At 57.3% G+C, this 25,810-nt stretch overlaps 1 protein-coding gene across 4 annotated transcripts in view; it reads right to left on the bottom strand.

Annotated features, from left to right (window-relative positions):
• cux1a (cut-like homeobox 1a) overlaps positions 1 to 25,810 on the bottom strand; it is a 191,956-nt gene that overhangs the window by 56,884 nt on the left and 109,262 nt on the right. For all 4 annotated transcript variants that reach the window (XM_064352371.1, XM_064352370.1, XM_064352369.1 and 1 more), the window contains exons 7-9: positions 23,860 to 23,936; positions 23,212 to 23,278; positions 244 to 292 (exon numbers count right to left, since the gene is read on the bottom strand). In XM_064352371.1, the coding sequence (XP_064208441.1) occupies positions 244 to 292; positions 23,212 to 23,278; positions 23,860 to 23,936 (193 nt within the window). The remainder of the gene's footprint in view (positions 1 to 243; positions 293 to 23,211; positions 23,279 to 23,859; positions 23,937 to 25,810) is intronic.

The raw sequence follows: 25,810 nt of genomic DNA on the forward strand, positions 1-25,810 counted from the left end.
GTTCTGATGGACGGAGTGAAATTCACCCTTCCCTTTCGGTGGTCTGCAGGGTGCGCGGGGTTTTTGTTGTTACTTAGCACCGTGTTGATCGATTAAAGCATCTGATTACGTAGTTAACTCAGCACACCTGGGTGCTCGGGTCCGAACCGGGCGATGAGTTTTAAAGAGTTCCGCCCTGGCGGATTGGCATCTGAAAACCGGGGACTCGCCCGATTGGCCAAGAGCGGCAGGCGGGGGACTCACCTGATTGGCCTTCTCCAGATCAGTCATCACTATCTCAATCTCATCGACCCTAGAAGGAGACAGGAGAAACAGCGCACATTTAATACTGAAACCCTTTGAGAGGTTAGTCAAAAAATGGCCATCCATCAACCGACAGCCCAGAAGATTTCATAACCTATACAATCTATAAACTGCTGCATAATTTGTGGGAGAACAGTTGGCCCGAATGTGACCAGACTACAAGCAGCATGCAAAACAGTACTGTAGTCTGAGCAGAGCGCCCCCTAATGGTGTGAGAGCTACTGCACCCTTTAAGTACATGATAAGTATACAGAAAATGCAAAATTAAAATTTTGAAAAACATCAAAGAAGAACAAAGGACTAAATAGCAAGCAAGCAGCAGGCTGAAATATTGAGGAATACACTGATTTCCAACGGGAAAACCCCAGTGAGAATAAACTGGAGCTCTCTCCTTACAACAGGAAGAACTGGCAGGGTGCTTCAACACCGCACACCATATTTCAATTAAACCAAACGCGCTATTGTGTCGTAAACATACGGCACTGACTAGGCACCGATTCAGGAATTGCGTCCAAACGAAGTGTGAATTTTTGGAGAGGTTTGCCTTCTCCCACTGGTCTGGCGAGTGAACAGCACTGACTGGAGTCGGGAATTTACACCAGAACAACAGGTGCGACTCTTTGGAGATGTTGCCTCCTCCTACCGGCTGAAAGCATACGAAGTGAACCCTTTAAGAGATGCTTCTGTGGCAACATACGAACAGGACACACAGTCCTGTTTCACACGACACGCAACAGACGAGTCCTATATGCAGAGGGGGCGGGGCCAGACTCTATAACACACAGTGATTGGTTAAGCCGACAGCAGACTCCGCCTCGCTCTTCGTCTGATGGAAGCAGTACCGCGGGCGCACGGGGGGCGGAGTCGTCCCCCAGCGCGCTCGGAGAGATTATTTGCGTAATTAATTTGAAGGAGGCCTTTATGTCTGGAGGGAGCCGGGGGGAGCCGGGGGGGAGACGGGTTTTAGGCTGTTTAAAGCGGGCGGCGCGGTACAGTAAGCTACCCACGGATGCCAAAACGCCAGGAGAGCCCATTATCCATCGCTCGCGGGCAGCAGGAGACGTCCAGGACGGGAAATAAATACAGGCTGCGGCTCCGAGAGAAGCCGGCACTTTCGTTTGAGTCACGTCTCAGCAGAATGTCAGGCTGGAGCAAACGGCAGGCAGGAGAAGTCCACAGCAGCCAGTGTAACAGGCCCACTCTTATTCATGTATTTTTGTGCACAGAACACAGCGTACAGGCTGTGTGTGATTTCGGTACATCTGCTAAGTGTTCTGATGGGGAAATGACAGGGAATGTGTGTGCACAGGTCAGTGTGAGGCTCACAATGCCGGCTGCCCCACAGGACCCAGAACAGGCCCAGACTCCAGCGGCGTGCTCTGCACACAGCACGGACATGCTAACAGCTCTGTGTATGTGCGTATGTGTGTATGTGTGTGTGTGTGTGCCTGTGTGTGTGTGTGTGTGTGTGCATGTTGTGCTGTGTACATGTGAGTGTATGTGTGCATGCGAGTCCATGTGTGCGTGTGTGTGTGTGCATGCATGTCTGTGTATGTGTGCATGTCAGTCCATGTGTGTTAGTGTGTTCGTTTTGTGCGTGCCTGTGAGTGTGTGTGTGTGTGTTAGTTTTGTGCGTGCGTGCGAGTGAGTGTGCGTGTGTTAGTTTTGTGCGTGCGTGTGAGTGAGCGTGAGTGCGTGCGCGTGTATGTGTGCGTGCATGTCTGTGTATCTGTACATGTGAGTGTATGTGTGCATGTGAGTCCATGTGTGTTAGTGTGTTAGTTTTGTGCGTGTGTGAGTGTGCGTGCGTGTGTACAGGAGTGCGTGTGAGTGAGTGAGTGCACTGAGTGCTGGTCTCTCCTGCACACACAGCCCAGGCCATTAAGCGTCTCAGTTTCACTGTAATCCCGCGGCGGGGCGGCGGGGCGCTGCTGTGGGCGCTCCAGCCAGCCGGCCGGGCGGCCGCTCACACAGAGGGATTACACTAATATAGTCTTTAGGCTCCCTTAATACACTCTAATCTGATATAATATTTTCAATTCTGTTAGCGCCAAGCTGGAACCTACAAATGGCCTGGCAGAGGCCTGCGTTCACAGCTCACCTGGGGGGGGTGGCCTCTGCCAAATAGCATACGCCAAATACAGTGCTTGACCCCTTTGAACACCAGTGAATACGTCCTTCAAATCGCTGACAATTTTTAAAAGAAACCACAATTTCCAGCAATACTGAGAACAAAGCTGCTCTTCTGCATGATTGTACGTTTTGGTGAGTCACGTCAGGGATCTGCGGGAGTGTTTTCAAAGCTTCATCGCCCCCCAGAGAGCTGAAGTACAGTACATCAAATACGCATTAGCAGCCACAACCAGGGGGGTATTTCACAAAGCACCATTATTCAGTTAGCTGGATAAGCGCACTGAGTAAAACCTGGAACCTCCTCCCACATCGGGAACATGGACTGGAGTGAAAAGAGCTGTTCCGGGTTTTACTCCACGCAGCTATCAGCCAGATCAGTAATCCTGTTCCGTGAAACACCCACCAGGTCCGGTTGGAACCCAAGTGTATCCGGCCTCTGCTCAGAAGAAATAAAGGCCACACCCTTTTTTTTCCCCACCCGCAAAAAGGAAGTGATGTCACAAGGGCTGCCCCTCCACAGAGCGGCTGTGATCCTGGGCCCCGAAGCCGGGCTTCGAATTAGGCGGGAAAAACCGCGGCCCTCGCCGGCCTCGTACCGCTTTCGCCAAAAAAAAACCGCCACTTAGCCCCCACGTGACGCCGCGAGCGTTTTTAACGAGGGGAGAGACGGAGCGTCTCGGCCGCCAAAGAGCCCCCCCGTTCAGAGCCGCCGCCGCCGCGCAGAGCGTCACCCCCGACGTGATCCTCGCTCGTTCGCGTCGGGCGAAGGGCTCGGATAACGCTGGAGTAAGCAGACAACTGGAGCCCGTGGATAACGCACGCCGTTGAGCTGACAGGACCAACCGAACACCCAGGAAAAGAACGCAATTTATTTCTCAATTTCTGCAGGAGGAATCACAACTCAAAGCGCCCAACGGCCGCCTTTTAAACCTCCGTCAAAAATGAGCAGTTGAGACTTAAAACTAAACGGCTATTATAGCCATTATAAAAAATAAGGCAGTGGAAAGTGCACACCCTGACTGCAGAGCCTTCAGATTGCCGCCTGACTCTCTCACACACACTGAGCTCTCCTCCTGTCGATTAGAGCAAGCGCCGCCATCTCACACTCACCCCGAAAGGCCACAGTGCTCAGTGTGCATGCATGCAAGTTTGCATAGGAGCGAGTGTGTGTGTGTATGTGTAGTACACGTGCACAGGAGGGTGTGTGAGCATGAATGTGTGTGTTTGTGTATATGTGTGTGTGCGTGTGCACAGGAGTGTATGTGAGTGTGTGTGTGTGAGTATGCAAGAGTGTGTGTGTGAGCGCGTGTGCACAGGAGCACGTGTGTGTGTGCATGTGCAAGTATGCAAGTGGGTGTGTGTGCGCGTGTTCACAGGAGCACGTGTGTGTGCATGTGCAAGTGTGTGTGCGCGTGCATATGTGTGAGCAAGCATGTGTGTGAGTATGAGTTTGCGTGCGTATGTGTGTGTGTGTGTGAGAGAGTGTGTGTGCGTATGAGTGAGCGACGTATGTGTGCGTGTGTTTGTGAGAGTGTGCATGTGCGTATGTGTGTGTGAGAGAGAGTGTGTGTGTGCGCGCGTGCGTATGTGTGTGTGAGAGGGTGTGTATGAGTGAGTGAGCGTATGTGTGCGTGTGTGTCTGAGAGAGAGTGTGTGCGCGCGCGTGTGTATGTGTGTGTGTGTGTGTGTGTGTGTGTGTGTGTGTGAGAGAGAGTGTGTGCGCGCGTATGTGTGTATGTGTGTGGGCTCCATTTGCACATTTGGCAGCGCTCCTGTAGCATTCACGCTGAGAACAGCCAAATGGGCGTTAATTAATTTGCTGGCAACATCTAATTATAGGTGATTTTGTTTAATGTGTTTAATGATGTTAATTGGGTTTTATTTTTTATTTTAAGCGCGAGGCACTTTCAAATGACTGTTTTAGTGCTCAGACTGGGCTCAGACGCTTATCGTTTACGTTATTTACGATATCAATAATGCAGGAAGCCAGAGCGGTTCGGCCCCGCATCAAATATGGCTCAGAGACGCATAAAGATAATTGAGGTATCAGTGTAAACAAACAGTAAATATTCTGAGGTCAAGCCAGCGCCGAAGCTAACGTCTCTCTTCTCTTTTAAATACACAAACGGCTAAAAGCATCCGCGCATCTGGGCAACACAATGCAATTTTCATGAGAATGACGGAAAAGCTTCCCTCCATCTCTCTCTTTATTTTTTCTTCTTCTTGTTTTTTTTTTTTTTGAAACAGCGCTGTACCTAATGCTTGTCATTAACCAGCTGGTAACAAACGGGCATTAACGGTAAGTGTTCCCGGAATAATCCGGCCCAAATAGGGTAAAGCGTCGACTCTTGATCGTTTAATCAAGGTACAGATGCAAAGTATTTCTAAATACCTTGGGATTTGCCTGGATTTAGGCATTAGAAAGGAAATGCGCCTCTGTGCTCAAAGGAGATGGGTGATTATGGGTTTTTTTTTTTTCCAGCTGTATTATTATTAACCGGCGCGAGCGCAAGCCGCGGTCATGGCGACCAGCACGCGATCCGGGGACCCGACCCGCAGTGACACGGGGCCCGGAGAGCAGCCAATCCCGCGCCAGCGCCTCGGTCACGTGACGCGGCAGACCCCCGTCCGTTTAGCCTTCGAAGCGTCTGATAGGTCTCAGCACCGGCTCGGGCCGGGAGCACGCAGGCTACTGCCTATCGCCTTTCCCGAACGCGAGCCAATCAGCTTTGCCCTTACGTCCGCGCTGCTTAAGACTGAAAGGGTCAGAGGGAATTAAACGACTACTGAAGGATATTCCCCACACGACAAACTGCTAAAAAAAAATTAGAAAAGAACCAGAGAGTTTTTGGAAGGTTAGGTTTTCCTTTTTTAAAAAAAAGAGGAGGTGGAATGATTGGATGACGACACGAGGCTGGACGAAGGGGTTGTCGCAGAGGGGCTGGACGTCAACACTCCGGAAACTATTCCTCTAATCGGGGGCCAAATCGAACGGCCGGTTCTCTGGCGCGGCGGAGCGAAAACAGCGCCGGTGCCAGCCGAACGAAGCGCCAAGGAGGAGGAGGGAGGAGGAAGTTTACTCTACCCAGAGTCTCCAAACTAAACAAGGAGGCGGAGCGGGCTCCTCGCAAACTTTCCGTCCCCCGAGCGGCTCCGAGGGCCGCCCCTCATCGCCAGAGAGGCGCGGGGGGCTTATTACTCTCTCTGAAAAACACGCGCTAAAAAAAACTAAAAATAAAAATAAAGTGATGGAGTAGCTCCCGCCGACTGCAACGTCTGCATTCTTTCAAGAGCGCCCGCTATCTCTCTCTCTCTCTCTCTCTCTCTCTCTCTGTCTCTCTCTCTCCCTCTCTCTCTCTCTCTCTCTCTCTCTCTCTCTCTCTCTCCCTCATCTCTCTCTCTCCGACGCCCGAACTTTGGGAAGAGGAGCGCTCGGAAAGTGGGACGGCAATCAATAGTTCGTCCCCGAGCGGTAGCGGTAGCGCTTTCCCCGGTAACGACGAGTTCATTCACGCCGTATATATAGAGAGGCGAGAAGAAAATAGTAATTGGGCCAAAGCGAAAGGCAGCAAGCTCCGCCCCCCGCCCCGCCCCCCCCCCCCGCCCCGTTCATCCGTAGGCTAGCGCCGCCCTGTCAGCGCAGGGGCCCCGGGGTCGAGGCTGAGGGACGGAGATTTCTCAGCGCGTCGCTTTAACGCAGCGCCTTCGGTATCTGCTGAACCAGACGTTACCGCCGCCGCCGCCGCCTCCGCCCCCGCCCCCGCACGCCCCTCCTCTGAGGGGAAGGAGACGGTATTTTTAAGCAGCAAGACCGGGGGGAAGGGGGGAGGGGGAGGGTTCTCTGAAGTTTTTGCCCAGCTAGGTGTTTATTTAACCTTCGAGACGGCGGGCTCTTTTTAAAAAGGGAGGGCTGTTCCAGGCCTTGTTGCCTTGCTGGCGGCCGGTGCGCTATTTCAGTTAAGATGGCCGCCGACGCTAACGTTGCTAACCGCGCGGAGCTGCACGGGGAGGACTGACAGGGGCCTGTCGGTGCAGGTGAGAGGCGCCCCCTTCTCCGTCCAGGTGGGGCACCGCAGTGGGGAGGAGGGAGCTCATTAATCAGGACCCCTCTTCCTGGCGGACGGCGAAGGGCCTCTGCGCCCGCTGCCAAAATGGCGCTCCATTACTGTCCGTCCCGGGACACCTGAGACAGCCGGAGCCGTCGCGGGGGGCCACCGGGGGGCGACCTACATAGCAGGTCCGAAAAGCGGACGCCCAGGTCGTTAGTCTCGGCCTGCAATCAGGCTGAAAGCCTGTCCTGGGGGGGTGAGGGGGTGGGCAGGGACTGCTCACGTCGACACTGAGCATGACGCTGATTGGGGGGGGGCATTAATAATGGAGCGTGCGGAGAGGATGGGTCTTGGCCTCCTCCCCCCCCCCCCCAAGGGCAGGAGGAGGCCGTCTGCTCTCCTCTCCTCCGGCCCAGACCAGCCTGCAGGGCGCAGTGACGCGAGGCCGCCACCGTGGGGAAGCAGAGAGCGCGACGGCGGAGCGGGTCGAGCTGCTTTGTGTGCAGTCGGGGAAGGAAGGGGGGGGGGGTCACTACAAACCTCCTTTTGAGCCAACCGGAGGCAGCACCAGCTCCTAATGCTCAACCCCCCCTCCGGTCTCCCCCTCCCTCCCCCCCGCTTCCGCCTCCATTCAGCGCTTCGCGAGCTCCAGCCAGCCCGGAGAGCCGCGGCGGGCCGGTGACTGATGTCTCGGGGAAGGGACCCGGACGGGGACACGCAGCACCTGAAAAGCGCCAATTTCCTGCTTCCTGTCCTGGAAGATTTCCTGGCCTGCCTCCCCCCCCTCCCCTCCTCTCCCCCTCCCCTCCCCTCCCTCCCCGTTTTGGGCGCGTGGAGCCGTGCCAGGCCGAACTCGAGGGTCGGGGAGAGCGCGTGCGGATCCTCTCTCTCTGAGAGCGAGCCAAATGGACAGCACCGCACCCCCCCCCCTCCCCCCCCCGCTCTCTACCCCACCCCCCCTCCTGGTTTTGTGCTGGACGTGATCACACACGGCAGGCCCGGTTGGCGGGATGCATAGCGGATTGAGGCTGGCTGTCCGCCGCGCGGGCATATGTATGGCCGGCGGGGGGGGCGGGGGGGGGGGATGGCGGGCGGCACGGTACCCGGCCGGCAGTAACGAGGGCACCGCAGTGCCAGCTCCTCGCGGCGCGGGCGCAGACGGACCCGGTCCGGCCCCCGACCTCCCGCTCGCCACGGCCGAGGCAAACGAGGGGTTAACCCGGGCGGTGGGGGCGGCGCGGCGCGGGGCGGGAGAGAGAGAGAGAGAGACAGCCGGACGTGCGGATACGCCGGCGGTGATCCCCCCCTCCTCCCCCCCCCTCCCCCCTATCTACCTCTCTCATATCCTGTGTTCGGGCCGCCGGCCGGGTCCCCCAGGGCCGCCGCGACATTTCGCAGATTTAGCCCGTTAGATTCTCATTTTCCCTCCCCCCCGAGCCCGTCGCCTCGGCCCCGCCAAGTCTGTTTGCTTTTCCCTTTTCTCCCTCCCCCCCGCCCCCCTCCCCATTCCCCTCACTCCCCCCCCTCCCCCCCCCACACACACACACACACACACACACACTCTCCAGGGCTGCTTAACCTTTCTCTGGCTGGAGCAGGAGGAGGAAGCGCAACCTGGAGGATTTCATTTTGTGCGCCCCGCTCCCCGTAGGGGCAGGAGGGAGGGCGGCGAGGGGGGGGAGGGGGACGGGTTTACACCAGCGGGTGGGGGGGAGCGTACACCCCCCCCTCACCCCCACGCTCTTTCATCCGCGTCCCTGACCGACAGCACAGAAGGAACATTCCGGCGCATCGCTGCCCGCCCGACGCTCCGAGAACCTCCGTCTCTGTTTCGGCGCTCCCGCCCGGAACGCGCCCCTCTCCCGCCACTGGGCAGCCTCGCCCCGCCCCCCCCAGCACACGGGGGGTCCCCCACCCCCCCCGGTTCGGTCCGAGGGGGCGCCACACAGCGGCGCCTGGCTGCAGAGCCCTTTCAGACGGGCGCTGATGTGTTTACGCGGCGGCGGCCCACAGGAGCGCTGCGGGGGGCTGCAATAATACGGTCAGGGTCTGCCGCTCTGCCCCCAATAACGCTGCGGAGCTCTATAAATACTGCAGGCTGGAGCGGCCTTTAGGGAACACCCCCCCCCCTCACCACCCCTCAACCCCTCACCCCCCGTCTGCAGAGCTGCAATTCACAGGAAGTGTCCTTAAAAAAAGAGATGGCGGGGGTGGGGGCGAGGCGGGGGGGGTGCAGGTTGGGGGGAGGGGGTTAGGGAGGAGGAGGCGGAGTCAATCGTTCACAGGGGTTGTGCAGGTAACAGCAGTGATGGGGGTGGTACAGCACGGTCAGGATTGAAGCAGCCTGGTTTCATCGCTGAAATGGCAAATGTGATTGTGTGAAAAATAAGGGGGGGGAGTTCAGCTGAGGGGGGGGCTGCCACACTCGAGAAGGAAAACAAAAGGGAACGCTGGTCTCAGAGGCCTGGTTTGGCCAAACCGCCGTGGAATGAGCAGCCAGGGAAACATGGGAGCACATCAGTCTGGAGACGGGGGGCGGGGATGAGGGGGGAGGGGGCGGGGATGAGGGCGGGGCGCACACACAGACTGACACCGCGCTCGGGGGGAGGGGCTCCACAGAGCTGACATTTATATCTGGGGTGAAGGAAGCGACAGACGGAACTGGAACAGCCTGCTTGTTTAAGCATGAACACGCTACACACACACGCACGCATACTACACACACACGCACGCATACTACACACACACAGACGCATACTACACACACACGCATGCATACTACACACACACGCACGCATACTACACACACACGCACGCATACTACACACACACGCAGCTACTACACACACACGCACGTACTAACACACACGCACGCATACTACACACACACGCACGCATACTACACACACACGCACGCATACTACACACACACGCATACTAACACACACGCACGCATACTACACACCACGCATACTACACACACACGCACGCATACTACACACACACGCACGCATACTACACACACACGCACATACACACACACGCACGCACACACACACACACGCACGCATACTACACACACACACACGCGCATACTACACACACACGCACGCATACTACACACACACGCACGCATACTACACAACACGCACGCATACTAACACACACGCACGCATACTACACACACACACGCACGCTACTACACACACACGCACTACCAACCAGCACCTACACACACACGCACGCACGCACACACGCACGCACTACACCACACACCACACACACACGCATACTACACACACACGCACGCATACTACACACACGCACACAGCATACACTCACACACACGCACGCACACACAACTACACACACACGCACGCATACTACACACACACCACGCATACTACACACACACAGCATCTACACGCATACTACACACACACGCCGCATACTACACACACACGCACGCATACTACACACACACACCACGCACGCTACACACACACGCACGCACGCTACACACACACGCACGCATACTACACACACACGCACGCATACTACACACACACGCACGCATACTACACACACACGCACGCATACTACACACACACGCACGCATACTACACACACACGCACGCATACTACACACACACGCACGCATACTACACACACACGCACGCATACTACACACACACGCACGCATACTACACACACACCACCACACTACACACACACACGCACGCACACTACACACACACGGGCTACACACACACTACACACACACGCACGCATACTACACACACACACGCACGCATACTACACACACACGCACGCATACTACACACACACGCACGCATACTACACACACACGCACGCATACTACACACGCACGCGCATGCATACTACACACACACGCACGCATACTACACAGATACACTGCACACACACGCATACTACACACACACACACGCATACTCACACACACTACACACACACGCATACACACACACACACGTGCGCATACTACACACACACGCATACACACACACACACACATGCATACTACACAGATACACTGCACACACACGCATACTACACAGATACATTGCACACACGCACCACCACTGTACACACTACACACACGCTCGCATATAGCATACACATACACACATGCGCACACACACACACAAACATGCATATAGCACACAAATATACAAACGCACACACACACATGCATGCATATAGACCACACATACACACACAGATACACAATCGCACACACACATGCACGTGCGTGCATACAGCACACACGCACGCACACACTCACACATACACACTCTCTCTCACACACACACACACACACACACACACACACGTACGCGCGCACACACACACACACACACGTACGCGCACATACACGCACACACACACACACGTACGCGCACACACACACACACTCACACATACACTCTCTCTCACACACACACACACACACACACACACACGCAGGGCCCTGCAGGGTCAGGCTCTCTCTCTCTGCTCTGCCGGCCCATCAGGCAGAGTCTGGGGTTATTAATGCACGGCTCTGGGCCCTGTCAGCACCAGCTGAGTGGCTGAGGGGCTCCTGAAGCTCCGCCTCCCTCAGCGCCCGGAGGAGCGCTCAGACACTCCCGCTATTTAAAGAGACCTCCCCCCCCCCCCCACCCAATCAATAGCGCATTAATCTTTAAAGGAAGCAGAACCGCGGCCCGGCCCGCCGCTTGCTGAGGAGGCCGAGGACTGCGGCGCGAGGCTCTTCTTCCGCTGCCGTCCGCGCGAGGGGAAGGGAGGGAGGAAATCGCCCATTTGCTCTCCCCCCCCCCTCCCTCCTCCCCCCTCGGCCGGTAACCATGGCGACGCAGCGGCGGGGTCGAGGGCTGCACCGCGGCCGGTCACGAGGCGCTGCGTACGAGATGAGAGAACGTTCCGCCAGGCGTGCAGCACACGCGCCCTCTCGCCGACGTCTCCCCTTCCCCGCATCCCTCATATTTAGGGGTCCCCCCCCCTTCCTTCATATTTTAGGGGTCCCACCCCCCTTCCCTGTATTTTTGGGGTCTCCCTCCCCCCCCCGTTTGGAGCGGCCGACTGTACCACGTCTCTGAAGGGAAGGCGCTGTACAGTCGGCTAGCGTTAGCGCTAGCGCTGGCTTCCCACAGAGAGCCACGCGACAGGCGCGCTGCGGCAGAGCGCTCGCTGATGGGAGGACAGCCCCGTCTCTCACCGCCCACCTGCAGCCCCACACACACAGGGAGAGGAAACCCGGCCCACCAGACACACACACACACACACACACACACACACACACACACACAGGGAGAGGAAACCCGGCCCACCCAACACACACACACAGGCTGGGTCTGCAGGTGGGGACTCCAGCATACAGCCACCTAACGACAAGAGGGCTGAGTCTGTGCTTTACCTACAGGGCTCACAGACGCTCCTTAAAACACACACACACACACACATACACACTCACATGTGAACACGCACACACACACACACTCACATGTGAACACGCACACACACACTCACACACACACACACACACACACGCACACTCACATGTGAACACGCACACACACACATACACACACACACACACTCACACATGTGAACATGCACACACACGCACACACACACACACTCACATGTGAACACACACACACACACACACACACAGCAGGGAGGTGAGAAAAGAGAAGTGGTATTTTCACTTTCTATTCCTGACGCGGCGCTGGTATCCTGACCAAACCGCCGAACAGGAAGTGGTCCGCCCTCCCTCCCTCTCCCCCCCCCACCCCGCCCCCACCCCTCCTGACCTCGCCTGACCTGCAGAGGTAAAGCAGGCCTGACAGACCCCGCTGGGCACCTGACCCGCCCCCCCCCTCGCCCCCCCCCCCGGCCTGACAGCGCTGTCGCAGAGCGCACGCACACGCGCTGGCCTACTTTCTCCCGTCGCTCGCAGTTTGAATACATTTATGAAACGCCATTCGTATTCCGCGCTCGTTTTATTTTTTCTCTCTCTCTTTTTTCCTCTCTTTTGTTCTGCCTCTTCTGCGCAGACCTGGCGGAGGTTAAAAAGGGGGCTGTCTGCGTGACAGGGCTCAGATCCCCGCCCACGTCGGACTGGGGGGGGGGGGGGAGCCACGGTGAATTGAAGTGCCGCAGGGTTTTTCGGGACTTTTGCGTGCGACCGGCGGAGCGGATGAGGCCTGCTGTGCCCTCCACCGCGGGGGCTGCGAGCTTCACTCCCGCTTCCGGCATCCAGAAGCATTAACGGCTTACAACACGCACGAGATACAAGATAACACGCACGAGATACAAGATACGTCACTCACGAGAAGCCCTCTACAGCCACAATGCAACGGAAAACAGCACAGCCTTGAAAAAAAAACAAAAACAACAAAATAAAGCGCTCTTCTGCAAAAACGAGGTTTGGCAGAGACCAAGGCCAGAGGGATGAACACGCCAACATAAAGATGCGCTCGTTTATTGACAAGCTGTCCGATTTGTCTCCGAAATTGCAGAGGAAGTCAAAGCCGGGCTGCGTCTGTTCACCTGGATCAATGGAGCAGCGTTTCACAGAAGCTTTAGCAGCAAACTAATGCTGGCTAGACACAGAAAAACCAAACCAGCGCAATGACCTGGCGTCAGACATCCAGCCAATAAGAGCAGGCCAGGTGTCAAGTGAGGATAAAGCTGGACAGGTGTGGTACCGGGGGGCGTGTGTTACCTGGGGGCGTGTGGTACCTGGGGGCAGGTGTGGTACCTGGGGGCGTGTGGTACCTGGGGGCGTGTGGTACCTGGGGGCGTGTGGTACCTGGGGGCAGGTGTGGTACCTGGGGGCGTGTGGTACCTGGGGGCGTGTGGTACCTGGGGGCGTGTGTTACCTGGGGCAGGTGTGGTATCTGGGGGCGTGTGGTACCTGGGGGCAGGTGTGGTACCTGGGGGCGTGTGTTACCTGGGGGCAGGTGTGGTATCTGGGGGCGTGTGGTACCTGGGGGCAGGTGTGGTACCTGGGGGCAGGTGTGGTACCTGGGGGCAGGTGTGGTACCTGGGGGCGTGTGGTACCTGAGGGCAGGTGTGGTACCGGGGGACGTGTGTTACCTGGGGGCAGGTGTGGTACCTGGGGGCAGGTGTGGTACCTGGGGGCAGGTGTGGTACCTGGGGGCCATGCTCGCAGACCCTGGGAGGGAAGAACTCCAGGGGGTGTGAGACTGGGCTGCGTGCTCAGCGCTCAGCTCCCTGCAAAAAGCCCCCCCCCACCTCCCATCAGCAGCTACACCGCCACACCTCTCAGCCGGGCCACTACAGCACAAATAGAGCCCCTTACACAGGAAAAGCACAGCGCTGCACACACAGGCATACACACGCACACACACACACACACAGGCATACACACACACACACACACACAAACAGGCATACACACGCACACACACACACACACACACAGACACAGACACAGACACAGAGGCATACACACGCACACACACACACACACACACACACACACACAAACAGACATAAACACACACACACACACACACAGACAGACATACACACACACACAGGCATACACAGGCATACACACGCACACACACACACACACACACACACACACAGGCATACACACACACACACACACAGGCATACACACACACACACACACACACACACACACACAGGCATACACACACACACACACACAGGCATACACACACACACACACACACACAGACATACACACACACACACCCACACAGGCATACACACACACACACACACACACACACACTCACACAGGCATACACACGCACACACAGGCATACACAAGAACACACACAGGCATACACACACACACACACAAACAGACATACACACACACGCACACACACACACACACAGGCATAGACACGCACACACACACACACAGACACACACACGCACACACACACACAGGCATACACACACGTGTGTGCACAGGAAGCAGAGAGCTGCCTTCCGCTGGCTCTGGCCTGGGAGGTTTTGGGTGGGGGGTGGGGTGAGCGTTGGCAGAGGGCGGGGTTGCAGGGGGGGGGGGGTTTGACTGTGGCACGATGAGGGTTAAGCGTGTCGGCGTCGCGGCCTGGCGCTCTGCTCAGCCGAGCGGTAAATGGGTAAGGCTCGGGGGAGGGGCCTGGGGGAGGAGAGCAGCCGTGCTGATAGGAGGAGGGGGATGAGGCGGGGGGTTTGTAAGGGAGTGCATTAAAATTTCAGATGGCAGCAAGCCACAGAGCCAAAGGGCTCGTCTGCCTCAGCGGAGAGCCGGAGGTTTTGGGGAAGGGGGGAGGGGGGCGAGCAGGGGGTTAGCGAGGGACGGCGGACACCTCCGGGCCTCAGCCCGAGGTGACATTCCTCAGCAAACGCAGCCGGGAGGGGGGGTTAAGGGGGGGTCTCAAACACACGATGAAGCAAATCGATGTGCGCCATTATCCTCTCTGAACGGAGCGGAGTCTTCTGCTTGTGAGCACCCGTCCCCAACCAATACCCTCCCCAGCACTGCACCGAGATGGAGGGGGGGGGGGGGGGCGTGGTGGAGCATGCAGCCAAGGGAACACCAAATAAAATGAAGGGAACAATCTGTAACGATCCCTGGTTTAACCGCTGTGTTTTAAAGTGGCCAGTCAGGGCACTGCAGCCTGAGCTGATTGAGCCAGGCTAAACGGGCTTGTTCATTTACCTCCAGCACTAAAAACCCAGCCTCCGCAGAGAGACACAGACACACATCAGATATGTGTGTGTGTGTGTGTGTGTGTGTGTTAAGGAATAGGCAGCGCGCATGGAGAGAGAGAGAGAGAGAGAGAGAGAGAGAGAGAGAGAGAAAGAGAGCGAGTCTTTCTCTGCCGTCACACCGAGGGCTGTTTTTAAGACTGGAGCAGAGGGCTAAAAGGCCCAGATCAAAGTGAGAAAGCAAGAGAGAGGGAGAGAGAGAGAGATAGAGAGGAAGAGAGAGAGAGATGGAGAGGAAGAGAGAGAGAGATGGAGAGGAAGAGAGAGAGAGAGAGAGAGAGATGGAGAGAGAGAAAGACAGAGTGGGAGGTCTCACAGGGGACTGGGAGGCTTGTCTTTCCTCCTCATTACCAGGCGACTTCAGACGCCGGCTTGTGTTTGTTTAATGTACTCCAAACACAACCCCCCCCACACACCACCCCCCCCGCCCGTCGCTCCCAAGACCACTGCGATGGAACCCAGCTGCCGTTAGATCACAGAAGCGGGGTGGGCCGGGATGAGGCGGGGGGCGGGGGGCGGGGGGCGGGGGGGCGAGCGAAACGGGTTCATGTGACCTGGCGCAATGCGGCGGCGTTGGCAGGAGAGGGCCAAAGTGCGCCCCCTCCCCCCCCCCTCCGGAGGGGACGGGGGCACGGAGCGTGCGGTGCACTGGAGCGGGACGAGTGCCCCCCCGTCCAGCGCCCACATCTGCACGCACGCCACCGCGAGACCGAGTGACCTTCAGAGCTGCAGCCTGACCTCTAAAGTCCAGGGAGTGTTAACTCTAAATTCAAGCATTAAAGACTTACTACGCATGTCAGCCACGTTTGCAAGAAAACTTTTAAACAGAACAAAATACAAAACAAAAAAATAATAGCAAGTAAAAATAGAAATCATGAATTAATCAAAAATTACAACACAATTGAACATATGTACACATTTCCATATATGGACAGATACACGAAGAAGAAGAAATGAGTAACTGCAGAAGTTTTCCTAAACGATTCGAAGACAGCCCAGAGACAGCTGAACGCTGCAGACAAGTTGAATAACAGGCAATTAGTACATTCTGCGACAAATGCTTCGTCGGGTGCCAGAAACGTGACTTTTTTCAGAACGTGAGATCATAGCGTGCACCATTCAGGGGAATCTAAAAGTGTCAAAGCCAGCCGAGGTTCCTCGAAACAGTCGAACTCGGTTGCGCGAAAACTTTGCAAACGGGTAACAAACCCGTCGTTTGCGTTCGCTATACAGGCTGTTCGACGAACCGGTCAGGCAGCCGTTCAAAAAACACTTGTACGGCTTAGCGAAAGAACTTCGTTACAACATACGGACGCAACGCGATTCTGGCAAAGGGACTTGAGCGGGAAAACCCTTTTAATTCCAGCTCTCGTGAGCGACTGCTTCCCACCCCATGAACATATCTTTTTTTTTCTTTTTTTCTCTTCTCTCCCCCAGAGCTACTCGCTGAGCCAGCGCTCCAGAACTGCAGAAACAGGCACTGGTCGGCTGCCAAAGCCGTGCGTATTCATCTGTTTATTTTCTGAAAACACGGGAGTCTTTTTGCCGCTCGATCAGATGCTTGGACTCAAGGAATCAAACTGAAACACACGCGTCCCTTCTGCCGAGAAATCTTCTCGGATAGAAAACCGACTCAGGGGTTCCAGAAGATTCCCCAAACGATGGTCCCATTCCCTCCCAATCTTCTAAATACAAGGGGGGTGGTGGGGGGATTCTACACCAGGTTACTTATTATGCATTCACTTTGAAGTGTTTTATAAATGTAAAGCGTAAACTTCATAAAGATTGTTCTGACACAGGTGACCCCGTAATGTAGAGGAAAATTCCATTTGTTCCATTTTAGCCCCCCCCCCTCGCGCGCGGTGTGTCTGAGCTCACTGGCTCCCGCGGCTACGCTCTCACAGAGAACGGCTGTGAGAAAATCAAAGCTGACCGAAGCCTGATTGCGAGTGGGGGTGGGGGCGGTGGGGCGGTGGGGGGGTGGTGGTGGTGGCGGTGTGGGTGGGGGGGGCAGGCCGAACCGCTCCCTGGTCTCCGCGGTACCAGGCCCACGGAAGCGGGCTCTTGTTTAAATTGACCATGTGCCACCTTTCATTAGGTCCGTTAGGAGCCGCCCCGGGCCCTCGCCCGGTCACAACAACAAACAGCAACAACCGGCCCGGAACGTTCCGGAACCTTGTTTACTGTACGGGCAGGGCAGGGCGGGGCAGGGCAGGGAGGCGGGGGCGCTGCAGGAAGGGGAAATGGCAGCGAATGATGAGGAATGAGGGGAGGGAGCGATGGAGGGAGAGATGGAGGGGAGGGAGAGATGGAGGGATAGAGGGAGGGGAAGGAGAGATGGAGGGATAGAGGGAGGGGAGGGAGAGATGGAGAGATAGAGGGAGAGATGGAGGGAGGGATAGAGGGAGGGGAAGGAGAGATGGAGGGGAGGGGAGGGCAGAGCAGAGGGTGTGTGGTGGGCGGTACAGAGGGCGCTCTGGGTCCCTGGAAGCCACTTTGGGGTAGCTGGCATCGGGAGGCAGAATGTTTTCCGAGACTCATTTTCTGCTGAGACATAATTAGCCCTCAGAGACAGAACAAGGATCCATTGATGAGGTACAAGACTCTGTCTGAGTGTGTGTGTGTGTGTGTGTGTGTGTGTGAGAGGGTGTGTGTTGGAGTGTGTGTGTGTGTGTGTGTGTGTGTGTTTGGAGAGGTGTGTGTGAGAGCGTGTGTGTGTGTGTGTGTGAGGGTGTGTGTTGTGTGTGTGTGTGGTGTGTGAGAGGGCGTGTGTGTGTGTGTTGAGTGTGGTGTGCGTGCGTGCGTTGTGTAGAGAGAGGGTGTGGAGTGTGTGTGTGTGGTGTGTGAGAAGGGTGTGTGTGTGCGTGTGGGAGTGTGCGTGAGCGTGTGTGTGTGTGTGTCTGCACGCTGTCCACACAACCTCAATATGCAGCCTCTCTCTCTCTCACTCTCTCCATGCATTTCTTCCCCCCTCTTTCTTCCCTTCCCTCAGTCTCTCTCTCTCTCCCTCCCACAGTCCCTCTCTCTCTCTCTCTCTCTCTCTCTCCCCCTCTCCCTCTCTCCCTCCCTCCCTCTCTCTCCCTCTCCCTCTCTCCCCCTCTCTCTCTCCTCCTCCTCTCTCTCTCTCTCTCTCCCCCCCCCCCTCTCTCTCTCTCTCTCTGTCTCTGGGACACACAGCTGCGGCTCCCTCTCAGAGGGCCTCAGAAAAAAACAGCCGCAGATAAAATCAACAGGAGGGCTTTCCGCAGAGGAGAGCGGGGCGGGGCGGGGCGGGGCGGGGCGGGGCGGCGTCCGCGAAAGTCAATTAACCAGCCCCTCGCCTCTCATTGGATCCCGGAGCGTTCCTGTTCATCGAATGAGGGGGCGGAACGCGTTTAAATTTGAGCAGAGACGGCTAACTCGGGCCGCCGCCGCCGCCGCGTAAACACAAGACCACTGTTCCCCCCCCTTCCCCAGACCGAGCCCGAGCCGAAGGAGGAGCCCCGATTGAATTTGTCCTCCGCCAGGACGATCTCTCACGCGAACGATCGTAGGTAACAAATTAAGTTTGCGCCCAAAAATGGCAGCCGGCTTCCGCTTCCTGATGGCGTCGCGTTCCCCGTGCTCGCCGGCCAAAAATGACCAGCGAGCCCCCTGCTGACTAAGCGGCTCCTGTAACTGAGAGCGGCCTGATCCTGGTCTGGGGGCGACGCCGCGGCGGTGGGGCGTTCACAGGCCCCCCCCCCCTCACCATTTTAATAATCTAATCTAACGGGGGGGGCCCGGTGTGAACGCCGTCCGCCGCCAGCGTGCAAAGGCGGTCTTTATTCCCCGTGAAAGCGGGGGAACGTATGGAACCAGCGTGCGTTTGCACTGAGACAGCACGCTCGAGCACAGAGCGGTTCCGAGCGAGATAAGTACTGTAGCGGAGAGTGAATCCGTGCTCCAAAGGCAGGGTATGAACCAGGAGGCTGAAGTGAGTTTTAAATGAGGCGGAGGCCTTCCTACGCGACGCCGAGCGCTTTCAGGAGATAACGCAGGAATGCAAGCAGCCGGCGGGCGGGAGGGGTTAGTAACCCCATCCATCAAAACCGCTGCTTTCTGTTTGGGCTGTGACATCACTGCGGAAGCAGGGCGGGGAGAGAGACGTCGCCGTGGAGATCGGAGAGCTGAGCTGCTGCTACGGGTGGCCGACCGTGCCCACGGACGGCCTCCGTCTCGTCTCTCCTCGCCTCTCTCTCTCTTCCATCTTACCTCTCTCCTCCTCCTCTCTCTCTCTCTCTCTCTCTCTCGAGGCTGTCAGCAGTCTTGCGTACAGACGCAACGCCACACCGCCCCAGTGCGGTGGTAAATAACGTTTCAGACCGCGCCGGCGGTGACTGAACTACAGAAGCTCGCACGTTAACACGTTCACAAATGTAACCTACGCTCCTCAGACGAACAGAGCTTGCCCTTGGTAAATACGCCAATACTGAAATTAACCGCTCCTTAATTCGGGAGGAAAATGGCGGACGCTGGGGCAGGCGTGAGGGCGGGGAACGCCCTGCGTATCGGGCGGCCCGAGGCAGCCGAAGCTCTGAGCCCTGAGCCGTGCTCTCACGCGTCCCCTGTGGGGGACAGGGGGCCGCGAACAGGAGGAAAGGGCGGCGATACCGCCAAGTGAAAAACGCGGAGGACCGCCCGCTTCTGCTCGCCAAACAGAGCGGTCGCTCAGTAAACAACCGGCGTCGTACCCCCGAAACGCGGAATAATCATCTGAAGGAGCAGGAACATTCCTCCTGTCGTTTTCGTCTTTCTGTTTACTGTAGGCGTACTCGTTTTCCCCGTCACAATGAAATCAGAAGAGAGCGGCGGCTTGGATTTCAGGGGACTGTACCTCTCTAAAGTTTTCTTTTTTTCCCTTTTTAATGCGGCTGTTGGAACGACTGATGAAGGATCAAAGGAGAGGGGTCCACAGAGGGGCGGGGGGGCGGGGGGCAGAGCGGGCGAAGACTGCGGCGGCAGGCTGTGTGGTCCCGACTCGAAAACAAAGAGATCTTTCGCATCGAAAGCTCGGGCTCGTAAACACGCAGCGCTCCGGCTGCCAATAACACAGCAGCCTCTCTTCAGAGGAGAACGCGCTGATAACACAGGCAGTGGAGAGCACAGGCAGCACAGCACTGGAGTAACACAGGCAGGGGGGAGCACAGGCAGCACAGCACTGGAGTAACACAGGCAGGGGGGAGCACAGGCAGCACAGCACTGGAATAACGCTGAGGCCTTTTCACCGAACACAGAGCACTCCGCTCGCGGGCGTCGGTTATGTCCCCGCTATGCCATTCGGTTAGTGTTGCTGTGGTAACTTTGTGCACACGAAGAGAATAGGAGGGCAAACACAGGGTTTAATGAATCATACATTGAGGGGTCACCTAGCTCTCAGACTTGGACGGGGTGGATAAAATGGCGGCACGCGTGTCTCCAGGGTGAGTGTGAGTCACCGTGAGTGTGCCAACTGAGGCTGTCCCCGCTGTGCGTCCGCAGCTCCCAGCAGCCGAGTCCCGCTCGACGGACGACCGCGGTCGACGGCTCGCCCCGACACCGGGCCCCGGCAGACGCACGCAAACGCCCGAGAGGACGTGGGGGTATGGGCGGACGGGCATGGGCCGACCCTTGAGGGATATCGGGTCCAGGACCCGCGCAGACAGGAGACGGCGACGGGTAGGGTCAGGGAACCACGGCGAGCCAGTACCTCCAGCAACGCGTGAGCAGGGATCGGAGATGGTTCTAGAGCGTCTGCGCGGACTAGCGGACAGGGCCAGGGCAGCCGTAGAGCTGTGTGGGGCGGGAGGGGCCTCGCCGTGAGCGCATCAATCTCGAGGCCCGGCTAGACCGCGACGGGAGGGCGCTCGTGGAATGCAATGTGAGAGCGGGTGTTGTTTGGGCGGCAGGGCGGTGTGCGCCTGCTGTTTGAGCTGATGGGATTCTGTTGTGCTTTCCGGGGGTGTTCGTGGCGATGTGTGTGTGTGTGTCTGAGTGTGTGTGTGGGGCGGGTGAAGCCACCTCCCCTCCTTTAATCTGACAGCTGTGGCTGAGCGGCCCTCGGCATGCAGGGCATGAGGGAACACACACGGAGACGGTGCCCGCGCCCCACGCCCAGTCTGCGAGGGATCGCTCGCCCGCGCGCGGGCACGGGAGCGCCGCCAGGCTCCGCTCGTTCCCCCCGCCCCCCCTTCCGTTTGATCGCCATCAAAATGGGCCGGTTACGGGAGCTAAACCGTTTCTTTATCTCCGTCGAAAAATCATCAAAGGACCACTTTTCTGCGTTTTTACCCTCCCTCTCTCTCTCTCTCTCTCTGCGCTCCGCAGTCTCGGGTGATTATTTTTATTTCTTTCTTTCTTTTTTAATCCCGCGCTCGTTCAGGGCGGTGAGTGACAGGAGTCTGACTCGCACGCGCGCGTCTACCTGTCAAAACTCCGCGGCGAACATCCCCGCCGCGGAACGGCGGCTCAGATTTGGCCGCTCCAGTCGAGCGAGCGAGTGGCAGGGCGGCGTTCACAGCACAGCAGCGGCTCCTCCCCCCGCCAGCCCGAACCAGGCCGAGCCTCAGCTCCAGGCCGCGAGGGAGCTTCATCAAAATGGCGGCCGAACGTGTACCTGGAACGACGCGGAGGGGGGCAGCCGGGATTCTCAGGTAGGGCCCCGATCGAGCGGGACGGGGCGTGGCGGCGGGGCTCGCCCCCGCTCGGGGGACCGCGGGCGCACGCCTGGCAGCGGCGCCTCTCTTAGGGCTGCGGCAGCAGCTGTAATTAAGCTGCTTCCAGGAGCTGGGTGGTAAAGCCTGAAATAGCCCGGGGGCACAGCCCCAGCGCCAGCGCCGGCGCATTCCTCTGTGACAGCTCCGCACGCAAATTACAGCCCGCGCCCGACCACAGGGGGAGAGGAGCGCCCCCCACACGCTGCCCCCCCACACGCTGCTCCCCCACACGCTGCCCTGCCGCCCGCTGCTCCCCACACGCTGCCCCCACGCTGCCCCCACACGCTGCCCCGCCGCCATGCTGCTCCCCACACACGCTGCCCCCCACACGCTGCCCCCCCCACGCTGTACCCCCACACACTGCTCCCCTACACGCTGCTCCCCACACGCTGCCCTGCCGTCATGCTGCTCCCCCACACCTAGCCCGCCACCACGCTGCTCCCCCACACGCCCCCACACGCTGCCCCCCCCACGCGCTGCCCCCCCACGCAGCCCCACTGCCATGCTGCTCCCCCACAGCTGCCCAACTCACTCATACACCGCTAACGGCTCCTTTTACCGTACCCGCCAACCCCCACACACAGCTAACTGCCATACCTGCTAGCCTCCTCCTACATACCGCTAACAGCTCCAATACCAAACCCGCCAGCCCCTTACACAGCTAATAGCTCATCTACCATACCTGCTAGCTCCCTCTAACACAGCTAACGGCTCCACTACCATACCCGCCAACTCCCTCACACACAAAGCTAACGGCTCCTCAGCCATACCCGCCAACCCCCTCACACATACCACTAATTGCCCCTCTACCATCCCGGCTAGCCTCCTCCCACACACCACTAACGGCTCCTCCACCACACCCAGCAGTATTAGTGAGGGATTAGAGACGTTACTTTCGGGCATTTCTTAGCCTGTCAATAAGCACACTATTTCGCGCATGACGGCATTCGCCAACCGTTTCTGCAAATCAGGGGGAAGCTCATTGGCGGTTAAGACCTGCTCTTCCCAGAACAGGGATCAGGGCGAATCGACCAGGAGCATCGGGAGTGGAAACGCAACACCACTACAAAACAGCCTCGGCGATTAAGGGATATCAGGTGTTCCACACATTCAGGTGCAATTACAGCAGACGAGCCACAGCCTAGTGTACCCGCCCCCAGCCCCGCCCCCAGCCCTGTCAGCGGGCAAAAGCTCAAACTCACTTGGCCGTCGACTCTTCTTCATACTTGGTCTTCAGTTCGGAAAGCTCTGCCTGAGTTGCTTCAAGTGCTGAAAAACAAACAAACAAACACCCACCAAACCAAAATTAATTTCACACAGGAGTGGAATCAAAGGGAGGGGCGGGTGAAAAGTGAAATACTGGGTTTATTCTTCATTTCCACAGAGACAGACCGGGCCCAACACAGGCCACCCCTCCACGGCTGGGCCCCATGGTTCTGGTCCCGAGTCCGGAACCGATTGGGGAAGCTGAAAAAAACTACGACTCCCAACACTGAGGCTATCGGAGGTGACAGGGGGGCGTCGGCTGAGGACCAGAGCGCTGATTGGATGTGACAGCTAGGGATTAGTCACCTGCTGGCTCTGAGCATGTAAAAAAAAGCAGGGAAAATGTGTGGTCCAATGGGTCCCTTTTCTCTTTGGAGGGGGCGGGGTGTGGCGCGGGGGGGGGGAGGGACGCACAGAGGACACGGGTACGAGTGAAAATGCTTTGGCGATGGGACGTCGCTAACGTGGGTGGCCCTGTGTGTGACTGACCACCAGCAGCCTAGAGAGCGCCCCCTGCTGGACACGGGCGGTCAGCCGTGAGGAGCCTGTGAAGGAGGGTCGTTGGCAGCCAAGGGGGTCGTTACCTGTCTGTAAGGACTGGGCCTTGCGTTCGGCCTCCTCCAGCCGGGAGGCCATCGACTCCTGGGTCTCCTGCAGCTTTCTGGGGGGGCACAAACAAAGAGAGGAGGAGTCAGGAGCGAGAGGCACACAAAGTGCTCCTTCCCCCGCCCCCCCCCGCCCCCCCACCCCATCTTCCTCAGACATTCAAACTGCTGGCAGTTATCCGTTCGGAATGTTTACGGCACGAGCACTCCGCTTTTATTTTAACGTCCTTTCCCCTAAAAGCGGGGACTTTTATTTTTATCTTCAGCTAACGAAGCGGGGCCTTTTAAGGGCAGGTTTTTGGGAGACTTCCTCTATCGGGGATATTAATAAACGCGCCAACACAACGGGCCCCCAGCCTTCGAATGGCCCAAAGCAGCGGCTTTCCCCTCGAGGAGGCCCTCACCCGGCCTTCCCTGCTAAAGACAGCAACCGTGTGACAGTGCCAACGTCAACGTCACATCGACAAGCTTTACCGTATATAAATAAGAGAGACGGGAGTAAGGATCAGTCCAATTTATAAAAGTCGTCTGGGGGTGGCGGGGGGGGTTCATTGAGAAAATCAAAGAGGAAACGTGTTATTTTTCTGACGTTCAAAGCGCTTCCACGGATATGACCCACCACAGGGCTCCCCCAGGCTCCTTCAGACGGGAGTTCTATTATTAAATCCTGGTGACGGTTACCGACAGTGCCGATAAGCTATTGATAAGCGCGCGCCTCTCACAGCGCAGCGGTCCAAAGTACGGCAGGCCGGCGTTCCCCAAAACGGATATTTCGGGTAATCTCAAACGGCACATCGGATTAAGTTGTTTATGTCTCGCGCTGAAGTGAATATTAAAATTTCAACACGGAAACAGGGGGGGAATAAACTCTCTTTAAACCCGCTCTTCTCGTTTAAGTTGATTTTCCTCCGGAGAGTCTGGAGTATTCCCATCAAAGCACTCAGCCTCTTTATCAGAGTATTGCTCATAATTGGACGTGTAGTGGCAGCTGAAGTGTTTCTGAAACAATAGTGACAGGCGTATAAAAGCGGCCTGCGCTGCCAGGTCTGAGTTGAGTGTTTATGCTCGGGGGGGCCGGCCGGAGCTAGACTTGGCAGGAGGCTGAGCAGACGGCCCTCGCTTCCTTAATAAGGACCCTGGGCTGGAGGGTGTCTGCTCTGGCCCAGAACCGACCCCGCCGAGGCAGCCAAAACCAGCACCGGGCCATCCGCTGGGGGAGCGCCGAGCCGGACCCGCCGACAGGAAGTGCCCATGCTCGTACCCGTACCCGTACCCATACCCATATCATACCCATACCCATACCACCATACCCATACCATACCATACCTACCATACCATACATACACATACCCTTTCCCATACCCATAAACCTACTCATTCCCATACCCATACCCATACACCTACTCATACCCATATCCGTACCCGTACCCATATCCATACCCATATCCATACCCGTACCCATTCCCATAACCATACACCTACCCATACCCATACACCTACCCATACCCATACCCATACCCATACCCATACCTATACCCATTCCCATACACCTACCCATACCCATACCTATACTCATACCCATACCCGTACCCATACCCATACCCATACCCGTACCCATACCCACACCCATTCCCATACACCTACCCATACCCATATCCATACCCATTCCCGTACCCATACCCATACCCGGCCCGAGACTCGTGCGCAGCCATGCCCGTACCGCGGGGTACGGCTGCAGCTCCGTCCCAAAGCCGGGGGAGAGGCGGCCGGTGGCTCTCTGATCGAAACGGGACGCTCGGTTCTGAACCCATGAGGACCCGGTAAAAACTTTCCCGGGCAGTAAAGTCTCCCAGACGTAAAGATCCTTCCCAGAGCGCTCTCGAACCCGGCCCTGGAGGACTCTCTTACGCACGCTGGTTTTTATTCCAAA

This window comes from Anguilla rostrata, chromosome 9 (assembly GCF_018555375.3).
Source record: "Anguilla rostrata isolate EN2019 chromosome 9, ASM1855537v3, whole genome shotgun sequence".
NCBI classification, from domain to species: domain Eukaryota; kingdom Metazoa; phylum Chordata; class Actinopteri; order Anguilliformes; family Anguillidae; genus Anguilla; species Anguilla rostrata.